This window comes from Drosophila mojavensis, unplaced genomic scaffold (assembly GCF_018153725.1).
Source record: "Drosophila mojavensis isolate 15081-1352.22 unplaced genomic scaffold, ASM1815372v1 contig_36, whole genome shotgun sequence".
Lineage (NCBI taxonomy): Eukaryota > Metazoa > Arthropoda > Insecta > Diptera > Drosophilidae > Drosophila > Drosophila mojavensis.
Window position 1 is genome coordinate 24,535,394 of NW_025318858.1, and position 17,162 is coordinate 24,552,555.

Genomic DNA, 17,162 nt, shown 5'->3' on the forward strand with positions numbered 1-17,162 from the left:
GTGCTGATAATTTTGTGATAATCTATCAGCGTTTCTAGTACACCTTATAGGCTGCAATAGACCTTAACAATCATTTAACTAAAAATACTTTTCGATAACAAAGCACAACGAAATTTTTAATCTTCACAGTCCAACTGCGCGTACTCAGAGCCTTATCAACAGTTTTTTTGTTGAAGCGCTGTCAAGACTTCATATTTCATTTGACAAAATGCTTGAAATTGACAGGCCAAGATTCGACAAAAGCAAATCAACCACAATTTGTGCTGACAAAAGCGAATAAATCCAAAAAGAGAAACGAAATTGTTTTTTTTTTCTGCATTTCTCTTTGTTATTGTTGTGGATGGGTTTATGGGGTAGGTCAGTGAAATGTTGGCCATGTCAGAGCCAGAAATACAAACAGAAAGCAGAAATCAAACAAATTGAGTGGGCAGTGGGAATTCACATACACGCATTCAGACTTTCCCAATTAGATACCGTTGCAATGGGCGTGGCATACAAAACGACTGGAACGGGGGTCAGTTGGACAGTTGGCCTTTATGTTAATTTCTGCCCGTTTTTCATAGCCGAGCATTATGAAAAATTGTTCAAGTGCAACAACAGCAACAACAACAGCTCAGCAAAAATAAAACAACAGCAAAAAAAATCATGAAACGTGCCGTGATTTAAGTTTTCTGTGACGCTGGCCACAGCCGAACTGCCAAAGGGGAAAATTCAATTAAAATGCACAAAGCCAACGTCTCGCCAAGTGCACACGCCTCCGTCCCCCGTCGCCCGGGCACGCCTACCGCTGTCTCCGCCTCTGTAAATGGTTGTATGCTCACGTATGTGTATCAAAAAATGCTTAAACTTAAATTGAATTTGTTATTAAACCAATTTCGTTTGGCCATAAAGCAATTTGCATGCAAAGCTGAAGCCGTGGCTGCAGCTGAATCTGCTGTCATGCCCCCACCTCCCGTGCTTTCTTTCCGAAACTAAGTTGACATATCCATAACCACAACATCTGTCTCTCTCTCTCCCTTAATCTGTCCCTACTTCTTCTCTGTCCAAAAATATGCGCTGAGTTGGCACCACAAATCGCGCAAATTCCAGTGACACTCAAGTTGTCAAGCTCAAAATTTGCCGCGTTGCTCATACGACACGTTGTCCGACCAACCACAATCCTCGATCCACCGCTCACCACCCACTACCCTGCGCATACCAACAATTTTCCATAAGAGCCCAACGCAATGCTTTTTCGCATAAACATGCAAATTTCGCACCATTGTATTTGCTAGTTGTACTATTCTACAGCCCCTTCCTTCTTTTTGCCCCTAACTGCACTTTACCCCAATGAGTAATTTGCATGTAAATACATTTTGCCATTTCTGATACTCTTTGTTAGCGAATTGAGCTGACGGAGCGAGCTTATCATAAGGGAATTCCAGTTACAATATATTGTTTATAAAATAATTCTATATATTAAATATGTATGTAATATTTTCATATGTAAGAGATATAAATAATATATAGAAATATGAAAAAAATACAATCAACATAAAAAAAAATAATATTTGGTATTTTCATATTTTTTTTAACATCTATTCTATGTAAAAACTCTAAAAATAATATTTATTGGTCTTCAAAAAATATTGTATTGCTCTATTTAATATTATTCAAAGGCTATATTTTCTTATATTTTTGCTTATTTCTTATAAATTTTGCTTTTAAAATTTTTAATATAATTATTTATATTTTTATTTGCTTATATAGAATGTATAATATAAAATTTAAAAGTGCACAGAAATAATAATAATTCAATATCAAATTATTATTATTATTCCTCAAATAATTTTTATCTCTTACTATAAAAATGATAATGATGAAATGCTGTATTCCCCTATAATTAAGATTGACTTTACATATCGTTAGAGCATCCATCTATAGGGTATCTACGCCTTGGCAATCTGATAATTCATATGGCACGATCTTTGTTTTCATTTTCATTTTCTTTTGCTGCTGCTGTTTGGTTTTTGTTCATGAACTTCAGCAACGTGCTGCTGGCAAACAAAAATGTTGTTCACAAAGCGTCGCCATTGTTGAAGATGTTGACGCTGATGACGAGGCTGAAAAATGGGAGTGAGGGTGGCTATAGAGGGTTGGGGTGTATATGTAGAAACGTGGCTGTCAAGTAGCTGACTAATATTTTTGTTAACTTGCAAATTGCTGGCTACACCAGAAACAGCAAACTGAGCGGAGCTCGCAGCCTGTGTGTGTGCGTGGGTGAGTGCGAGTGTATGTGTGAATACCCATACAATAGTCATTCATTCAGCTTGCTGCTCGAATTGCATTGAGAGCCTGTGCCGCGTTCTGGTTTTATGACAACATTTTTTAACAGCGAAAATTTTAACAACATTTTCAAATTTACATAAAGCAATTCTTGAGAAAAACACAAATAGCTAAACAACAATAATAGAAACAACAACTGAAAAAAACAAGCACATGTCGTCGTTGTCGTCGTTTATGGGAAATTTCTCAGCGCAATTATTTATTTTACATATTATTTATTTATTTACAGGCAATCGAACGGAACGCGGTGAATGCAATTTGACTTGAAATATTAAATGACACGTGCCTGGCATACTGAATGCACTCGTGATTGAATTTTGTGGATGTTTGTGAATCACATCAAGTGCTTAATTAATTTTGATTCTCATGGCATAAGCACAAGCCAGCTACTGTGTCTTCAAGTCCTACCAACTGTCGTCGATGGGGTAAATGGCGTTTTAAGTGTTTACTTAATTGGAAAATATTTTGCATTAGTGCCGCACAAAGCCGGTCAATTGTTGTTTGTGCACAATGTTTAAGTTGTTATCGCAATTACTTTAAGCAATGTGCGCTATTTTTGAAACTCTGATAAAGAAATATTTATTTTTAATTATTTTGACTGCGCAGTCGGAAGATGGAATTTTTCAGCGACAAATCTTGAAGTTCCACTCTACAAAGATTAACTAGGAAAGAACAGCATTAATTTATTTTTTATAAGTAATGTGATCAAATTTTATGAAAATAAAAATGTTGGTGTATGTTTTATACATATATTATATATTATATTGATAAATATGGCTTACTATTTTTATTAAAAAAAAAAAAAAAATAATAATAATAATAATCTAAAAATATTCTTTACCTTAGTTCAACTTTTTTTTTTAAACATTTTATATTTAATATACCCATCGAAATATTGATTGTAAGAATTGTAAGAAAGGAAATGCGACAAAAAGCGCCCAAAATAAAACCTTTACAAGATATAAACACGAAGGTGCACAAAGAAACAAACTTGAAGAATCCCCAAGTATTTTTGAAGTTTCTGAAGGGCTTCGCCATTTTCAGTAATTGTGTGCACAAACTGCTAACTCATGGCGATTACATGAGTGAATGGATAATGCTATGAGACTAGCGGAAGAGCGAGAGGTAGAGCTGGCAAGGACTCAATGGAAGCGATGACTGAGCCAAATTCAGAAGTGGATGAGCCACAAACTGCGCTAGCTGCTGTTAGCCATGGCAGAGAGACACAAGCCAAAAAGCTGCAAAGCCTGCCAAATGGTCAACTAAATTCAATTGCTGAGTGGCTGGGCCAAATCGATTTGGCAGTCAAAAGGCGTCTCGAGTGGGCTCCAACTTGAGGGCATCTTGCAACCAATTGCTGCAACTGTTGCAGCCTGATTTGCTTTATTTTCTCGTTGTGGGAAATTTGAGTGGCACATAACGCTTGATATTGGCCATGTAACCTGCTCTACTTAGCTACGCATTTAAATCAAATTCCCACATGCTGCAGCAGCGCAACAAGTGGCACTCAAAGGGTGCCACGCCCCGTCGCCTGCGCCGGTTTGAGCTAAATAATTGTGTATGCTGTGGAAAATTGCCTCCGGTTTGCTGCTGGCGTGTTTCGATGCATTTTTACCATGCTTTTTTCTTGTTTAGCTTTTTTTCTATAGCTCTCTTTTTTTTTAGCTTGCTTTCGCACACAATTTGCATTTTTGTTGCTGCACATGCAATGGGTGTGATTAACTACTTCCCTTTGGGGAGCAGGAATTGGCTTATGCCACACTTGGTTAGCTTCAGATCCCAATTGCCGTTGACACTTGAGCTGGCTGTTGTTGCTGTTGCCTAATTGTTGTGTAATATAATAGTTGGATCACTCAGCGTGTGACTGCATAATAATTTATTGGATAAGTTGGCAGTTCATAGGAAAGCGAGAAGAAGTCGATGATGAATGGCTGGGGAAATGTTTTATGACTAATCAAGTATATATAGAATAAATAGAATAAGACAATGAAGTTTAGATAGAGTTTGTTAAAAAATTATCGCAGCATATATTTCTATGCAAATTATCTAATGGATAACAAAGGGATAATAACTCATATAAATAAAATTTGTATCTTAACTTCAACTATGTGAATTCAATCACGATAAAACATCTGCATAACATACTAATACATAATAGATAGAAATACCCAAGTGAGTGAAAGTTTTTGAAATATGATCTAAGCTGGCAGCCAGAGGCAATGGAGCATTGAAAGTCACAGTTCACAAATATTGTTTAACCATATTTTTAAACAAAGTCCGATTACATAACGAAAAACTTTAATAATAATAGCTTTGAAAATTCAATTCAATTGCCTATTTATCTTAAATCGTATTTGATTCTTTCAGTTAATAATCCATGAGCTATTTCCGATTCATATCTTGAAGCCTCTCGAATCGTGCTGCGAAGCTGAATGAATGCCTCCACTGAAGAAATTCGTGATGAATAAGTTCGTTAATTGTTTTTCTTTACGATTTGTTTATACTCACGAATCGAATGAATAAATATTGAACAGCTCGTTTTGCTCGACTTGCGCACACTCAATGCTCACATCTGCATACCAAAGTCCATAATAAAGACATTAGTTGATATCCATGGCTCAGCCTCACTTGAGGCACATCAACATTTAATTGACGCTCTAAGAGCAACAGTTTGGGACTCAATTCAAGTGCATTACCAATTTGAAGTGGCCGTAATTGCTAACTGAATTGTTATCAAATGCTTTGAACATTTAGCAGCAAATTGAGCTTCAGCCAGACATCGACGTAGACAACTCAAGGATTGAAGAGTACTCAAAAGTACTCACATTTAGTCAACACTTTGGCAGCGAATCATGAAAGATAGTTTAAAATGATGAATGCCAACTAGAAACCAAACTTAGTTTGGCTTGTCAATTGAAGCAGAGGTTGAACTCAGTTTACGAATGTCAATACTAAAATAAAAAACATGCAAATATATGCCACAAACAATGTTAATTACAAACGAACTTTGGGTTAATTGCATTGTATACCCTGTAACTTGAAAATGATATAGGGTTTGATATTATGACCTTATATTTATATATGTATAATAATATTGCAAAATATCTTTTTTATGCGACTCTGTAATATAATTAGTCTTAAATACATACATATATATCTTAACTCAGCTCATACTATAGGGTATTTGTCTAGCCTGAAATTTAGCTCTAGCCTGAATTTAGTTTTGCAGTGTTTGGTAGAAACAATGCGTTTAGTTATAACCCAAACAGTCTAGTGGCTGGTTGACTTATCTTTGTTTTGATTTAGATTTAAATATTTGTGGAAATTTATTAACGGATCCGGTTTTTCTATGTATGCAGCGACATACCTGAAGTGAGCTACACCTAAGAGAGGAAGCTTACCTAGGTGAGTGAGATGCAGGCTAAAAATGAGTAAATATTCTTTGGGTATTTATGGGAAATTTTGTAGAAATGTGGATGCGCAGAAGCTGGGAAATATCGCTCAATGGTATATATGAAGATTATGTATAATATAAATATATGTACAGTTCATGCAATCAGTGTAACATTTACTTGCACATCGTCAATGCAACTTGAATTTGCAGTGTATGGTCTTTAAACAATACTTCAGACTATAAAGGAGTATTTAATATTCCGCAAAGAATCTCAGTGATTGCTTTTTATGTATCAGCAGTGTGATTATGTACTTAAGTATATAATATATATTATATTGCTTGCCTTAGACTGTGCGCACTGTCCATCCAGACAATGTCCAGACAGTGATTGTTAAGCGCTTCCCCTGATCACAGACAATTTGCGCTGCAAGGTCAGCTTCAAGTTGGCCCTGGCCAGAAAGGTGTACAAAAACCTGCCAACTTTGGCATAGCCCAAAGGAAGAGAACAATAAAAAAAGTCGCCAGATCCAGTTTGCGTCTCTTGAGTTATGCACAACTAATACCAAAGCTTCTGGTTGCTATAGACTAAGACATGGTATATGAAATAAAAACGTATCTCTCTTATCACCGTGATAGATGCTGTGCAGCGGCAGAGTGAGAGAGACATATGTAAACAAAAATTGTCAAAAATATTGAGCAGAGCGATGCGCATACTGATAAAATAGCAAGCAGCGGAGGCATCTGGTACAGCTGCTGCTGCATAAATTATCAGGAGGCAGAGACAATGCTCATTATCAGCCGGACATAGAGAGCGAGAGAGAAAGAGAAAGAAGGAGAGAGGCAAAGAGGCCGGGCTTGGTTTTTTCCTTCTGTTTCTCACATTTTTTGTATGGTTTTGGTCAGACTGCGCCAGACTGCGTTGACTTGTTGCCCACAGGAACAGAGCGGAGCAGCGGCTGAGACGTGACTTTCGATTTCCACTGGATGCGGCACAACCTGTCATAATTATCGCCGGGCAACGCATTCAGTCAGTCAGTCCATCAAAGTCTGCGAGAGCCTCAACATGTGGCTGCTGCTGCCGATAATCGCCTACTCGGCGATCTTTCTATATGTGCGACACATCTATAGCTATTGGCGACGCAAGCGCTTCCCGAGCGAGCACACCTCGCTGTCCTGGCAGTTTCTCACGCTGGCCTACCAACGAGAGTTCCGGCACGTGGAGGCCATATGTGAGGCTTACCAGGAAGGGCGTGATCGTCTGTTTGGGATTTACTGCTTCTTTCGACCCGTATTGCTGGTGCGTCAACCCCAGCTGGCCCTTAGCATTCTGCAGCAGTCGAATGGCCACTTTACCGAATCCAAATGGGACTACGTCAAGGGCTACAGACGCTTCAACTTGCTGGAGAAACTGTCGCCCATGTTTAGCACAAAGCGTCTGTCCGCCATGTTCAGCAATGCTCAACATGTGGCCGACCATATGATGCAGTACCTGGCGAAAAGGGAGGAGCAGGGCCTGCTGGAGTTGGATCTGCAGTACCTGATGAGAATGTAAGCGAAGAAGACTGAGCCTAACTAAAACTTCATTTTATAATAACTTTCTTAATCTGTCTACCTTCAGATATGCTGTGAATATCATAGGCAATCTGGTCTACGGCTTGGATGTGAACAACTTCGTGCAAAGGGACCACATACTCAATAGCTATGTACAGCATCCTTCACAGTACGGTGGACTGCAATCATTGTGAGTATCAATTTGGTATCAATTAAATAATAATAATTCAACTAATATGTGCTATGGGGCGCAGCACACTGAGAGGCATTCCACAGAAGTCCTCGCTCGCCTACCGCCTCATAGATATCATAAAGAACAATGTGGAGCAGCGCGAGGAGAGCGGCATCATACGCAAGGACATGCTCCAGCTCTTGGTCAAGTTTCGCAATGGCAACGATCTCAGTAGCGACAAGTGGCAAATCGAGCATGCCATTGGTTAGTTAAGCAACGCCTCCTCCCACACTTTAGCTGATGTTTGCTCTTGCCCCTCCTTGCAGAAGAGGACAAGCTGATGTGCATCAAGCGACTGGCTAAGGTAGCCGAGGACCTAATGCACTCAGCCTTGGATGGCATTGCCTCCACCATAGCTCTGACACTGTATGAAATTGCCCAACAGCCGCTGATTGTGGAGAAGCTGCAGACAGAGATCAAGGAGCTCAATTTAAAGGATGGCCAACTGGCCTTCGAGCAATTGATGGGTCTCAAGTATATGGATATGTGTGTGAAAGGTGAGTGTTTTGAAATGCGGTGTTTGGTTGACATCAATGGGAGTGAGTAAGAGCTATGAGAGCATATTTTATAGGCAATAGAGATGCTTAAAAGTTTACCGACCAATAGTTTTAAAAGATCGTGCTACATATAGGAGAGGATAATTTAACAGAGTCACAATGATTATATATGGTTTATTCTTCTTAATCTTTAGATTATCCTGTCCTCAGCAGAAGTGAATATCTGTCTTTATTTATTAACTTTTGCTTCATCATAGTATTTTTATAGCATACCTATCGTAATTCTTGTGTAGACTGCTTTGGTACCGTTAAATCGCAGGGCTTCATTGCAGGATTTGCTTTGAGTAATTCTATTCTATTTTGTCCTCAGCTAAACACTATTATGATATCAAATCTTAGCTCTATCGAACACAAAACAAGATAGATATTTGCATTATTTATGGTAGATATATTTTGACTCCATTAGAGTAGATCTGGTCATGGCTACATCCCAGTCTTAGCCTACTTGTCCCTTCTTGTTGATGCCTCCTGTGTGGCTCACTCACAACAAGTTACATCAATCGCAAACTTAATGTCCCAACTTTTCTGCTCCACAGAAACGCTGCGCAAGTATCCGCCAGTGCCCATAATAGAGCGCGTTTGCCGCAAGCGTTACACGCTGCCCGGCAGCAAGCTGAGGATTGGCGTGGGCAAGACGTTGATGGTGCCACTGCTGGCCATACAGCGTGATGGCAGATACTTCAGCGAGCCACTGAAATATAAGCCACTCCGTTTTCTACACAATCAGCCCGATGGAGGAGAAGGCCAGCAATGTCCTTCAGATATAGCGGGCTTTGGCATAGGCGGGGCTCAGTGTGTGGGTAAGTGGCATGAAGAGCGAACACACCTTTGAGGGTAAACAAAAACTAACAGAGTTTCCCACACGCAGCACAAAACTTTGCCAAAATGGTCATTAAGCTGGCGCTTGTCAGGCTGTTGCAGAGCTATGATCTGGAATTGGATGCGAGTGCGATGGTCGAGGTCTCACATCTGCCGGCGCCATTTATTAGCTCCCCAGATGGACTGAAAATTCAACTGAAAGCGCGTGAAATCCTAAGGCAAAGCAATTATCGCAAATGTTCAATTTAGAAACGAATTGAATTTATGCAGCACTTGACGTATTTGCCCTTATTTTTCTCCTTTTATAATTTTTCAACACTTCATTTAAGCATTGTGTGTTGCTAGCTGCGAGCACCTAAAAATATGCCATAAATAAAAGCAGTAAATTATGGCTTCAAATTGGGTTGTTCTTGTTCTTGTTGTTATTGTTGTCTGTTCATTTCGCTTCGTTAGCTGTAGCATGGTGAATGCCAAAGGTCTTTGGTCCTTGTGCGCGAAGCGGGCACACGCGGCGTATACGCAACGCCGCTAAATTAGACATTCGATGTGTTTGTTGTTCGCTTTGTTGCTGGCTCTGCTGGCGCTGCTGCTGTTGCTGTTGTGGAAAACTCATCAAGCGTAAAAGACATGTTCAAGCACATGAGCTTATCATTAAATTTGATTTGCTTTATTGCCAATACACATGACATGCGGCATTGTCTGATTGGAACCGAAATGGAAATCTGCAAAATTCACATAGAGACAGTCGGTCTCCGCACTTTATCAGCTGGCCCAAGTGTCGTCTTGCTGTTGTTGGCCATCCCAGTTAGCTAGCCACTAACGAGACCACAATTAGGCTGCATTATGAACTCATTTATCAAGCTGGCAGAGGATGGGATACTATGCGTGCGATAAAAGCTAATACAGTTAGCAATTGCAATCAGTGTAAAGCATTTTGCAAACTGTACAACCAACTCTTAACAATTTCTTCTCGGGCTCAATCTTATGGCCGGGCATTAAATTAATTGTGCTCTGTGGGTGACCAGCAGCCAGAGTCTAGACTTTGAACTTGAACGGAGACACAGCGGGCAATGGGGCTGCTTGTAATGAGCCGGAAATTGTATTTCTGGCTTCTAATGGCGTACAAATTATTAATTGCCTATACGCCTGTGTGGACTCAAAGATGTCGATAATAACTGACTTCGGTAAAGTCTGGTTGCTCCTTGTATAAAAGTAATTTATAGATACATATTAAATATACATATATATTAGATTTAAGGGATCTATATTTGATATATGTATATAGAGCTGACTGACCTCTACAATCCATAGTTACTTATATAACTATATCTATATCTTATAAATATATATTATCTATATTATATCTTATAAATCATCTAACATAGTATTATACAGGCCTGACTCGCGATGAGTTAGCATAACCCCAGTAAGGTCTCTTCATTATCTTCCAACTCTTAAAGTCTCTCTCAGTTTTAGTCTCGCCAGCAAAAGCCAGAGTTCACGTCGTCAACAGAGTATACAAAATTAAAGAGCTCACAGAATATGTGAGTTTCGACTTGAAAGGAAAATAATAAAAACAACAATCACATGAAGCCCGCTCTTCACATGCAGTGACCCAGTTGCCACATGTCGAGTCACCGAATATAAATTGCTTGGCAGATTCGCAACAAGATTTCCTCGTAGATTTGCCCAGGCCTCTAGGGACATGGGTGTCAAAAAAGAAAAGAGAATAGAGAGCTCTCCATGCTGGCACTCAGCTGCTCGCTGGCATTGTCCTGGTTACATTTAAGTATTACACATTGCATATTAAGTGGTCAAAAAGGGCATCCCCGCCACACCTCTCCGCACCCCTGGTTAAGCTTTAAGAGCGCAATATAAAGCAGCCGAAGCGGCGTGAAATATGCGAGCGCATAAAAATTTCATTTACATACTAGAGCGAATAAGACCGAAAGCGACTTTGAGAGACAGATAGAGTGAGAGGGAGAGCGAGAGTTTCGAGTCAACCCAGTGGCATAAATTAAGAAATATTTCTCTCTTGGCGACATTTGACATGGAGAAATTACTTAAGTGTTTGCTAATTTTTCATGTAAATTGCATTTTATTTTTTTTGCCTTTTTAGCATATAATTGGCATGTGAAATATGCGCTGCAAAAGAACCCCAATTAGCAGCATATTTACTTACCATAATTCAAGACTTTTGTGTGGCTCTGCACCAACTGTGAACTGAAATGGAAAAGAGAAACACAAAATGTTAAATATTAATTTGCATTTGTAAAATGTTTTCTGTAATACATATTCAATGTTTGTTTTTATTCATGTTTATTTATTGTTTGTTATTAAATTCAATTAGTTAAAGTTCATTACTGCAGTTTGTTATTGAACTTTAGGCATAGCTTAAAAAAAATTCATAATAAACGTTTCAATGAAAACTTGAACTGCTTGTTGGGAGAGACAACAAATGCCAAAAGAGAAAGATACTAAAATAAACAAGTTATACGTGAAGTTACACGCGGTGCACTAAAAGATACCCTCTTATATATGTTATGTATTTTAGAGCTCAACTATCTATCACCAGCGTTTGGCAATAGCTTCCTCTGCCACTCTCTCCCTCTGGCACTCTAGAATTATCGAAAATAAGCCTAACCTAACGCCAGCTCATTCTGATAATATTTTAATAACCCTCTGCGCCACTCACTACATGGAATACGAAGATCACCTCAACTAGTCAATCGAATATCCATCATACCCCATTTTTATCATTGCTCAAGGGGTATACGATATAAAAAATGTGATGACAAAAACTACACGAACCTGACATAAAAGGTTATCAGCCACGTCTCTTTTAATTAACCAATTGACATACGACTTTTGTCTGTTAGTTTGTTGTTCAGCTGTTTGTTGTTGTTATTATTAGACAAAAGTTGTGCAAACTTTGGGAACATTTAAAAAAGTTATTAACAATAAGTAGACAAAGCAAATTCAATATGATATAAGTAGAGAGATTGTTAGCGCGCATTCTATTTTTATTAGAAATCTTACTGAATTTCAAGCAGTTGAGAAGGAAATCTTTAGATTTATTATGTCATTATATAAAGGCTTAAATACATACTTAAGCTTTATAAATTAATTTTATGAACTTCTCAAAGTCTTTTATTTGGCTTCTAATGAGGCAGCTATGCCACTGTTCAGGTTTAGCTGAAAGAGACGCGGGCATTCTTATGTATGAGTGACATAACTGCCACTCTACACACTTACTTCCCTTTTTGGGGAGCTCACTTGGCTCATCTTAACTCTGAACTTTGAACATATTTTGTGCATATACACTTAACCACTTCTCTTAATTCGACACTTCACTCTGCTTCTCCTCGTGCTTCAAAAGGCGCCCATGCAACGACCCACGCGACCTCTGGGCTACACAGTAATAAAAATAAATAAGAGTCAGACATTCTTAACTTATATATGTGTATATAGTATATATGTATATATATGTATGAGTATACATATTATTTGTCCAACAATTAAATATTTTAACTGTGTGTGTGTTTGTAAAACATTGTTATCATGCTGATCTTGGTGAGTAACTGCTAAGCAGACAAACAGAATGACAAATTGTGAGGGACAATTATTGCTGTTGTACTCATGCTTATAGAGTATATATACAAAGCACATATACAAAACACTGGAAAAAATAAATAAAAGGTAAAATATTGTAAACCTTGTGTGAATAATGACAATTCAAAAATATTTAATTCTTTTTGTTTTCTTTCTTTTATTTTTAGAAAATATTTGTAAAATTGCTTGCATATAAATATTTCTTTAAGTGTAATTATGTCATGCACTAACTCTGTTACTGCTTTGGATTCTTGATTTTCTGTTAACTTCTCTGGCTAGCTGACTCGTTGGCTGAGTTTGGGGAGCTGGGGGTTGACTTTTTCAATTTGTGTTCGGCGTTGCATACACACATGTATACAGATTGCCACAGCAACGCACAACATGCAACGTGCAACGTGCAGCCAAAGATGATGCGGCTGCTTCTTTTGATGCTGTTGCTGTTGCTGCTGGTGCTGCGTGCTGTGTGCAGCTGCTTTGCTGTTTGTTTTATTTATGTTGTTGGCTTGTTTGGTGGCCTGATTATTGTTGTTGTTGTTGTTGTCACAATTGTTGCTGCTATAGCTCGGTGGTTCTTTAATAATTGTCGCAACGGTCGCCTGCATTTGTTGCTTCTGTGTGTGTTTACTTATTTTTATTTATGTATATTTTTATCTGTTTCCGACTTTTAATTAATTTATGTCTGTGTGAGTATGCGTGTGTGTGTGTGAATTCCTTTAGGCGCTTAAACAGTGCGTTAAATTCAGCCAACAGACTGCATATGTATAACAGACATACCTCTGTATATAAAGTTAAAGCTGAGAACAACAAGAACAAGAACTTTATAAATATAATTTGTTCACAAAGTGAAATTCATTTACATTGACTTTTCTCATTTGTAAAGGCTTGAGGCAGTGCACAAATAATATCAAAAATATATATTTTAAATAAATATGAAAATCTTTTTCTATCTCTGTTATTTGAATATCAATTGATGGCAGTAAAAAGTGTTTTCCTTTGTATTTTGTATAGGTTTCAAAGCAAGTTGGAATTGTATAAAGTGTTAATTTAATATAATAAAATTGTTTATTTATTGGCAGGTGATATTTTTATTTATTATCTGCTTTTTATTACCCGTTAGAAATTTGTGTTTTTTTTTTTTTTAATTAATTAATAATTTACTTGGCAGCACTTTCTTACTATTACGAAAATGTCATAACTGAAACTTTACTGTTTGCATATTTTTAACATTTCCTAAATTAGCTCAGTTATGAAACGTAATGCCATAAATTGTTACAAATTGTGATTTATTCGTGTCGCAAACACAGGGAAAACTGTTGCCAAATGCGCAAAAACTTTCATTTGAATTATGGCAAGAGTGGGCGTGGCTTTGGCAGAGCTTCAATGCGATTATAATGATAATTAATTATGCATTTAAATTTATTAAATTAGCACGCACGCACAAATTACAGCGAATTGTGGACTTTGCATAATCCCGAGCTAATGTTACTGCAAATTCAATTGTATTGCCAGATGGCCAATAAAGTTGTTAGTTGTTGTTGTTGCTGTAGCACATAAATTAATGTACACATCATTTACACCTGCTTGTGTGTGTGTGTGTGTTTGCACGAATTATGAATTTCAAGTTAAACGGATTTTCAGAATCACGGATAAACTGCGCGTGTTTAACTAATGGAAATTCATGGAGTTTGCCAAAAATATACAAAAATTCTAAAAATGGCCTGGCCACATAATGCTCTACTTGCTGTTGTTGTTGTTGTTGTCGTGCTTATGGTTTTTATTGTTATATTGCCTTTCACGTGACAAACTTGGGCAATTTCCGTTGCACGGAAATGTGCACAATTTAATTTCGTTCTACCATCTATTTTTATACACTAACAGTACGTTAACAGTGGGTATGCACAGGAAGATGTTCAATATGTAACACCCTATAAGAGGTCTTATGGAAGAGTAAGCTGGCTCAAACATTAGCTACTGTTGAAGAAATTTTATATAATAATGTGTATATAATTTAATTATAATTCATTTAATAATAATTAATTATATTTAAAATAAAAATCGAATTTTATAGCTCAACGAAAATCGTTCCAAGAGTATTTAAATTTCGCATTGCCATTTCTTCGTCCAGCTCAAATTAAGGCACTCGGAACGACATCGTTTTGGTCGCGTCCAACCAGAAGCTGTTCGTGTTCTGTTGGTTGTATTTGATGGTTGTACTTGAGGGCTTAGATCTCCCCACAGAGTTGATAATTTTCTGGTTGAGTTGGGCTCTCTAGCGCGTTTGCGCTGCTAACAGCTTCACTTGCTGTTGCTTTTAATTAGAATCAGACAGAAACTTGCCACAACATGCGAGAGCTCGCGCCAAGACTTCCCAGAGTCTTGGCAAGTGACTCGCATCGCACTCGCCTTAAGATAATTTTTTGCCGTGAAAACATAAATTCAACTTGTTTTTATGCACGCACACACACAGACTGACACACACACACACAGAGGCCATTACACACGCACACACGTTTTTGGGCAGAGCTTCCATTTTGGGTGCCATCTCACTCCAGCCTTCAATGTACATTGAGATTTTCTTGGAAAATTAACAGCACTCGTGGCTTTGATTTATCGCGATAAGCGGATGTGTGTGCATGTTCTACATTGTTGTTGTCTATGCTGTTGCTGTTGTTGCTTCTGTGGCATACAATGTGTATTTTAGATAGGGGGGAAAACAGTAAGCCGTGGGCCATACAGAATTTTGGCAGCCCGTTGCCTGCCTCTCATAACATATGCATGCAGATTGACTTTGACTTGGATTAGATTAGATTAGAGTGTAGCTTTCATCATAGAAAGCGGATATAAAACTCAAACTCTATGACTTCCCTATATATTTTCTGTAATGTAAATGCATAAAATCTTCTTTTAAACTGTTCCGGGTATTAGGAGAAGCAGTAAAGTCTGTTATATTCCAAAGTCTGTTCTATCCCATAAACCTGCGAAACTTTAAAGGCAGTTTGTTTTTTAGTTTACCAACTAGTCCAGCGACTCTGAACTTTAGTTTGCTTAGTTTTCAGGTATCTCTGCCAAATTCTTAACTTTAGGATATTTGGAACTTTGGTGTATGTGGATATGTGTGGAAGTTCTGAAATAAAGTCAAGTTTTCCACAACAATGGGAAGACTGGCTTGGCTCTGCTCCACTCACACACATCGCTGCACTTGAGATGCAGTCGAACTTATCAGTAGTTGAGCATTGTCAGTGCATGTTGTTGTTGCTGCTCAAAGTACAGTAAATATTGTCCTACATGCAACGACCTGACGATACACACTGCTGCCTGCTTACGATGCGTCTGCGGTTATGCAAGTAATCTCCGAGCCAACTTAACTTCAATTTCTAATTGCCAATGTTCGCCCCATCCCCCATCGCCCCAAGCACATCCCACTCGACGCAGCAAGCGCACCAGCCCCCGACTGGCCCATAAACATTTCCCTCCATTGTTGTTGTGTTTAACTAAACCAGATGGTACGGCAAGAGGAGTTCACCTACCTACCTACCTACCTACCTACCAGCCCCTTTCACAACCTAATCAAATGTTACATAGAGCTAGCAATTTTTTGATTGTTGTTGCCGCTGGGCAAAAGCTACGACTATATTTATACTCTGACTATGCACATACATACATGCATACATACTAAATAGAGGGAGTTGACTCCATATGCTAAGCAATACGCTGGGAAAAATACTAGAATAGTAGAGGAGGAATTGTAAGCTAGGATTTTAATTATACAAATTTGAGTTAGAAAAGTTTACATTGTTAATGCAGCAGACATACATACATATATATGAGTATATATATTGGAAAATTAAGCTTGTTCACTTTTAGAAATCAGTAAATTTACTATTGGTTATTAAATGCTGCTAAATTGAAGATGGACTGGAATATATAGATAATCATCTAGCTATATATTTAATTCTTTTCACTCATTTAATATATATTCATTTAACATTGTTTTCACATTTATATTTAAGGTTTCTAGTCTTAATTCTTTTTCTATATTATTGAAGGTGCCCATCATCAGTGTTAAATCAGTTGAATATTACAGAGTAATAAGTAGTCTCTTACATGAGAGTAGCATATAATTTTAGAGTTGTAAGAGCGGGAAGACTGTTCTCTCTATGCTTGTTCTTGGCTCTGTATATATTCTTACTTACTTAATAAATGACGGTCATTGTTAAATTCGAACTCAAGGCGCTCGCACGTTGCTTTGGTTTTTGAAACCTTATATCAGAGTAAGCAGACCCCAAGTTGCTTGAACAATTAGTTTATTTCATCATCCATAAATATATATAGTAAATACAAATTTCTCCAAAGTTTATATATTGGTTGATTCTCAGCACCTTTAATCCATTTATTATAACTTTTATTATAACATTTATTATAACTATATATATATCTCTTTTACGTTAACTTCCTTCTCATATGCCCATTTTTGGTTATAATAGAAAAAAAAAACATTCTATTCTTGGATCTTTTGTATACTAATTCTAAACAATTTAAGTTTTAGCCATATATCAAGAGTCATCCTTGCTGAGTTAAACTGTTTTATTTTAAAAATATAGATTTAGCTAGAAATATAGTTCACTGAATACCAGTTCACGGTCACATTGCAATTGTTTGCTTCAGCCTCAAA

At 37.6% G+C, this 17,162-nt stretch overlaps 2 protein-coding genes across 2 annotated transcripts in view; one reads left to right on the top strand and one right to left on the bottom strand.

The window, feature by feature from the left end:
• The window catches only part of LOC6577725, a 51,731-nt gene that overhangs the window by 4,665 nt on the left and 29,904 nt on the right, over positions 1-17,162 (bottom strand). The window contains exon 3 of the mRNA XM_002003639.4: positions 11,061-11,101. Coding sequence (XP_002003675.3) covers positions 11,061-11,063 — 3 coding nt within the window. The 5' untranslated portion in view covers positions 11,064-11,101. The remainder of the gene's footprint in view (positions 1-11,060; positions 11,102-17,162) is intronic.
• Positions 6,579-9,264, top strand: LOC6577726 (probable cytochrome P450 310a1). The gene is made up of 6 exons (XM_002003640.4): positions 6,579-7,267; positions 7,338-7,460; positions 7,525-7,706; positions 7,769-7,999; positions 8,596-8,859; positions 8,928-9,264. The coding sequence occupies exons 1-6, from the start codon at positions 6,783-6,785 to the stop codon at positions 9,125-9,127; spliced, it is 1,485 nt and encodes a 494-aa protein (XP_002003676.1). The 5' UTR covers positions 6,579-6,782; the 3' UTR covers positions 9,128-9,264.

Coding starts and splice junctions, on each gene's coding strand:
- LOC6577726 (XM_002003640.4), top strand. CDS start 6,783: ATGTGGCTGCTGCTGCCGATAATCGCCTACTCGGCGATCTTTCTATAT. Junction 8,000..8,595: donor TATGGATATGTGTGTGAAAG/GTGAGTGTTTTG, acceptor TCTGCTCCACAG/AAACGCTGCGCAAGTATCCG. Junction 8,860..8,927: donor AGGCGGGGCTCAGTGTGTGG/GTAAGTGGCATG, acceptor TCCCACACGCAG/CACAAAACTTTGCCAAAATG.